General features: G+C 42.9%; 1 protein-coding gene across 1 annotated transcript; it reads right to left on the bottom strand.

Annotated features, from left to right (window-relative positions):
* Positions 1-223: 223 nt before the first annotated feature.
* On the bottom strand, positions 224-2,322 carry LOC110912877 (E3 ubiquitin-protein ligase PUB23). Its single transcript, XM_022157709.2, has 2 exons — positions 1,180-2,322; positions 224-983 (listed from the first exon to the last, which is right to left on the bottom strand). The coding sequence occupies exons 1-2, from the start codon at positions 2,231-2,233 to the stop codon at positions 706-708; spliced, it is 1,332 nt and encodes a 443-aa protein (XP_022013401.1). The 5' UTR covers positions 2,234-2,322; the 3' UTR covers positions 224-705.
* Between the last annotated feature and the right edge of the window lie 4,040 nt (positions 2,323-6,362).

The following is a 6,362-nucleotide window of genomic DNA, read 5'->3' on the forward strand; positions in this document are numbered from 1 at the left end:
CCATTGGTCTTACTATTGGTACTATTGGTATATTTTGTTGAAGGAAATGGCCAACCGTATTCTCTCCTTAAATTTTCGGAGTTTTCCTTAAATTTTCGGAGTTTTCTCTTCGCTAAAAACATTCGCAGTTCTCTTCGCTAAAAACAACAAATCGTGTTTTTAGGTATTTTATTGTGAAAATGATGAATTATTATTGATTTGATAAGCCAAAAGGTTTTGGTCCAACAAGTAAAAAGAAAAAGAATAGGGAGGCTTACAAATAAGGGAAAATTACGAAATTGTTGGTTGATCAAAAGGTTTTTCAATTTTGACACCCTCCTGCGTCCTTGGAAGGACCACTCAGCACACGGGAAGAGTCTGCATGTTATGTTGATGCGTCCATGTCTCTAGAGCTGACACGTGTTCGACAGACCACCCCCGTGCGTCAGCGGACCACTCTCGTGCGTCGGCGGACTACTCCCATTTGGGCAGACCACTCCCATTTTCGGCAGACCACTCCCATTTTGGCTGACCACTCCCGTGCGTCGGCGGACCACTCTCGTGCTCAAAGGTCCTTCAAAGAACGCATGAGAGTGACAAAATTGAAAACCATGTTGTTGAAAAGAGAATTTCGTAATTTTCCCTGCAAATAAAGACTAATTTGTTTTTCCTTCTACCAATGTTTTATACAATTGACCAATATTAGAATCTTGATCCATCTGCATATTAAGATGGATATGAAGAAACCAAATTTTGTGGTATACAAGAAGAATTCTTCCAAACCCTAGCATGCATCTTAAGAATCTCCTTAGCTTTCTCACTACTCTTGCTCCCACATTCCACTTGTACCAGAAAACATAGATTCCCCACAATCCCTAACTTCAACATCTCTTGTACCACACTGCTATTGCCGGAAAACTTCGCCACCGAGTAAAGTATCCTCACCGCCCTCTCGCTTCCGGCTGGCGACACACGAAAGATCTTCTTCGAAACCACCGCTAAACCTGCAGTCCAGTGGCGGAATCAGAACGATTTAGTTAGGGGGTCATCATAAGCTTATATTCTATATTGGTTCAAATTAGGGGTCCATCTCTAAGTTTATTCTTCAAAAACTCAAAATTTATAAATAAAAATTCAAAAAGTTCCGGTGACCGGAGGGTCAACGGACCCTCTTGACCCCCCTCTGGTTCCGCCCCTGACCTGCACCATGTTTCAACAGCTCAGCACGACCGTCCGCACATAGACATAGCTGATCTAACACGGTTAACACCAATTCTGAGATCCTTTTGTCATTGCAATCGAGTAGGATGTCAATCAAAACCGGAACTACACCAGCCTCTACTGCCTTCGTCCTGGTCCTCCCTATTGGACAAACTTCAATGAGTAGTTTCAGTGCAGCTTTTGTTGCTTTTTTGGAAATTTTATTCGCGTTCTGAAAACAGCCTTTTGGAGAAATGCTGGATAAGGAAGCACATGTCAGGTCCAAGTTGCTTCTGCATATAGGAGCCTCGTGCACTGGGTTTCCACTTTTGGAAATTTGTTTAACCAAAAAATGTGTAAGCTGGATGAAAAATTGAAGTTTTAACGATATTACTTGAATGGGCTCGGCTACTTCAATCATCGACTTGAGCAACAACACTGCGAAAGCTTGTGGCTCGTGGCTGGCGGCACGTTGCATCACGCAAGTCAACGTTTCTGCAAACTCTCCATTCTTTCCAAACAATGCCTTAAGGCCAGTACCAGATAACCGAAGGTGGTAAAGGATGCTGACAGCTTCATCTCCCACCGGTGACGATAACGACATGTTTACTATGTAAGCTAGGTAATCAGCTGCTCCAACAGCTTCTACTGATCGTTTATTCATATCACTCTCGGTTACAATTTCTTTCAGTCTCTTTAAACTCTTCATTTGCAAATTTGGAGATAGTGAGTCTTGTAGAAGCTTCAAGATATGCGGTTTTGACACCGGAAGTCGTGGAGTGGGAAGTCTTTCCATCCCGAATGGTGCGTTAATAGCACACCAAGATTGGATGGATCGACGAAGGGTGTGGTTTGGGATGAGCTCGATATCGGTAAGGGCTTGGCGTGTTATGGGACAAGTGTCATGGTTTTTGGTGCACAACCATTTCTCTATGGATTCACGATCATATGTGATTCCTGTAGAGAGTGTTACAGGATCCTTCATGATCTCTAACGAAATTGGACACACAAAATATGAAGGGATTTCTATTCCCTTTGTTTCAGAATCACCCATTGTGGAGAAAACAATAATATTAGGGTTCTTGTGTGAATTTTGGTTTGAATATATGGATGCAAGTTTGGTGCTTTTGGTGAAGTAGTTGTGAATAATGATTGATGAACTTTTATACATGTCAATTATAAATAGGGTTTTATGTTATCCATGTGAATTATAAATAGGGTTTTATGAGGACAGTGGGTCATGTTTTGGGTAGCCAAAAAAGTCAGAACTAAAAATGTAGATTATAAGTGGTCTAATGGAGAGTGGATGTTTGACTTTTGAAAAATTATGGGAGGGTCCAGAAAGACACCTAATAGTAGACGTACATGCAAGTGGTTTGAAGCGAGTTTTGTCGGCAATGAGTGATGGAAATGTGTAGATGGATACTTAAACCATGGTTAATATTGAGCGAGTGTCAACGTGGAGTGGATATCCCATTTAGGTTTGCAAGTGCTCTTACCATCGAGAAAAGATTAAACTTCATTATGAACTAGTTATTCAACCCTGTTGTGGCGGGACGTGGCGTAAACTCAATCAATATTAGCTTGGTTTGTTACGGGATTGGTACGGTGCGATTGCTATGGCAACCAAAAGAAACACGTGTTCTGTTCATAATTTTCTATTATTGAAGTACAAATAGTTAAATGATTTTGTGCATTACAAAGTTATTTAGTTAAATAATTCATAAAACCTATGAACTAGTCGTCGTCAGTGGTATGATATTTGACTTACTACAAAAGTGACATGAGTTCAATACAAAGTTTATGGAATTTTGTTATAAAAATTCACTATTAGAAAAGAAAACCAAAAATCAGTTAATTAATAAGACATGTATGAGTGAATAAGTGTAAGAATAAAAACAAAAACAAAAATGGAGTGGAGTGGAGAAATAACCTGAGCTGAAAAAAAGTAAAAAAATAAATAAAAAAATACTAAAAAAAATCTGTATTCAATTTAAAACATTTCGGTTACAAAAGAAACAGAATGGTTCGTTTAGTGAGGGTTCCAGCTAACCACTACGTACACCACCCCTACCTTTGTATAAAAATTTAGCAACGTCAAAACGTATAATGACACGAATTTATACCATTAAATAAAAACGTATTACATTTGACACGACTCATTTACAAAAACAGTTTATGTCAAAACGTATACCAACTGAAGGCGTACACAAAAATAAGCATGAAAACATATATACCTGAAAAATTCTATACGAAAAGTACATACGTAACACTACTGCGCGAAAAGTTCGTTCCCCCCCCCCCCCCGGAATCCTGCGCCCGTGAAGAAATCGCAGGAGGCATCCATAAGCTTCTGGAAGAAATCGCAGGTGACACAAAAGATGCTCTCTCAGACATAAAGGACAACACGTGTCACCTATAGATGGACGCCAGCTGGACCTGCAAGATATCTATAGGACAGGCCGACAACCACTGCCATAATTCTCCTAATTGGACGAATAAGGACGCGCCACGTCATCCACTACTCTGGTAACAGCAGAGGAGACCAAGAGGATATTCCTCTTGGTCGGACAGCTGGCGCTCAATGGCAGCTAGCAAGTCGCCTCTTCCCTCCTTCATCCTTCAGCTATAAATAGAGGACTCCTCCTTCATGTTTAACATTCTGCCCTCTCTTTATTTCACCTACAACACACACTATTCTCCTCGGAACAGTACTTATTCTCAAGCCGGAGGGTGGTCACAAGGACCCCTCCCTGTTCTCCTCCTTGTGGCGAGTCACCGGTGTTCTATTTCGTAGGAATCCAACGATTGGCGAGTGGAGGAAGAGATTGAACCCTAATACACGAGACAACCCAGCTGGATAGCCTTGTGTTAACCAGTGTTTCATCATTGGCGCTCATCGCATTTTCCACAACCATTTTCATCTCTTTTCTCTTTGAAAACATTCTCTAATGGCTGAACCAAACCCCTCTCTTCACGTCGACGGGAAAGCTCTTCTTTTGGACTGCCTACGGACACCGTTTACGTCCAAGGGCACCAAAGGAACGGGTCCGTCAGAGAAGAACCAGCAAATAACGAAATTCCTGATTTCTTTGGAAGTACTTCCAGATTTATCAACCAAACCACTCCCGGAGTCATCAACCAAACAACCCCTGGAGTCATTAATCAGACAACTCCTGGAGATCAAATGCCAAACCATGGTGCAGGCCCTTTAGCACCATCGACACAGGCACAACTAAACATATCAGCTATTTCGGGGCTACCTGAAGGAGAAACTTTGGCCTCCTGGTGTGCCAAACAGACAGCATCACTAAACTTAGTCTATGCGCAGTTAAGCGCACAACAAGCATTACTCCAGGCACAAGTTGCTCTGTCTACTTTTGTTACCCCATCTCAAAGGCAACCAAACACCCAAATTCCGCAACAGGCGCATGTGCACGCACGGACCCAACAGCATGAAAGATCATCCACCATCAGGAGACAAAGCGTGCACAACACGCGCGATACCTATGGTGAGAGAGAAACCAATTATGAGCAGTACACTCATCAGCAGAGAAAACCTCCCTTGCACACTCGCCTAGGCCCACGCAATATCAATAACGAATGGGAGAGTTACAATGAAGAAGAAGACCCCACGTACAGGCAAGAAGAAAGCTCTGTTTTTAGCAGACTACCACCAAACCACGAGGCGTACAGACCCCGCGCACGCGCGGGATACAATCCAATTGCTGAACATGACTTCACTTTAAGCTACCATCCTAAGGGCATAGCTGAAAGATCGAAGTTCATTAGACAAATTGTTATGGCCCCACTGGATAAGACAAAGCTGTCACACAATTTGGGAAAATATAACGGCCTCACAGATCCCGATCACCTTCAAGTCTTCAGTGGTGCAGGAGTTGTAGGTGGTTGGTCATTGCCAACTTGGTGCCATTTGTTCGTACAAACCTTCATTGGCGCAGCGCACGCATGGTTTGATAGTTTGCCAGAAGGAAGAATCAAGTCCTGGATGGATTTCAAAAACAAGTTTCTGGCACACTTCTCCCAGCAGCGTAGACATACAAGAGACCCTGTAGACTGTTTAAATATATGGAGGAAAGAGCACGAGAGCATCGAAGACTTTATCACCAGATATAACAAAGAGTGTTTGGAAATAGGAGATGTTGGAGAAAAGATGATGCGCGCACACTTCATGCGTGCGGTTAAATGCGATGACTTAATCAAGAGTGTCAAAGGCAGAGATGGAGGCCCCAAAGACTGGGATAACATCATAGAAGCAGCTAAAACCATCGCTAGAACCGACAAACAACTGACCGGTGACGACAACCGTCAGTATAGTTATAGCCAGCATGCCAGTGATAAGCGCAACAAGAAAGGAAAGGGTCAACCTTGAAAAGCATCTGGCTATAAAGAACGAAGCCCACCAGTCGACGACGTGCACGCGACCATGAACCAAATAAGCTATCGGAAAGAGGTTTAGAAACAAAACAGAGAAAGGCAATGGACACCTCTCACAAAAACTCCTTCTGAAGTCTTATCAATAGAAAACCATCAATTCAAAGCCCCGTTACAGATGCGCAACAAGAGAGGGCAGGACCCAAATCTCTTTTGTGAATACCACAAGGATACATGCCATCTAACAGATGACTGTATCAGTTTGAGACAGGAAATAGAACGAGCGTTAAAGGGCGGTAAACTCACTCACATGATCAAAGGGGGCATACGAGACACACGTCAGATTCAAAGGAGAGAAGAAGGTCCCGACAACAAGAAACTCCGAAAGCTGGAAACTAACATGATACAAGGGGGTCAGAGAAGAACCATGAAAAATTACAACAAGCGCGCCCAAGATGACTCCTGGAGCGAAAGACAAGTCGTTTTCCCGGTGGTAAGAGGAGGTCCAAGAGAAAGAAGACCTATTGTGATTCAGGTGTGCTTGGCAAACAGACCACATTTTCATCAACCCAGGGAGTACCACGGACATCATATACGAACAATGTTTCAACCAACTGGACCAAGAGGAAAAGGCGCTCTTGGAGCCAGTTGACTACCCACTCACTGGTTTCTGCAATGAAGCCGTCTTCCCTCTAGGCCAGATATCTTTCCCGGTGCTGCTTTCTAATGTGAAAAACTCGAGAACCGAAGAGGTTATGTTCATGGTCTTACCGGCGAATTCACGACAC

This window comes from Helianthus annuus, chromosome 15, assembly GCF_002127325.2.
Source record: "Helianthus annuus cultivar XRQ/B chromosome 15, HanXRQr2.0-SUNRISE, whole genome shotgun sequence".
In the NCBI taxonomy this organism is placed as follows: Eukaryota; Viridiplantae; Streptophyta; class Magnoliopsida; order Asterales; family Asteraceae; genus Helianthus; species Helianthus annuus.

Excerpts from the sequence above, each read along its gene's own strand:
- LOC110912877 (XM_022157709.2), bottom strand. The coding sequence starts at position 2,233 with ATGGGTGATTCTGAAACAAAGGGAATAGAAATCCCTTCATATTTTGTG. Across the intron at positions 984-1,179 it reads GCTGTTGAAACATGGTGCAG|GTTTAGCGGTGGTTTCGAAG; the intron begins GTCAGGGGCGGA and ends ACTGGACTGCAG.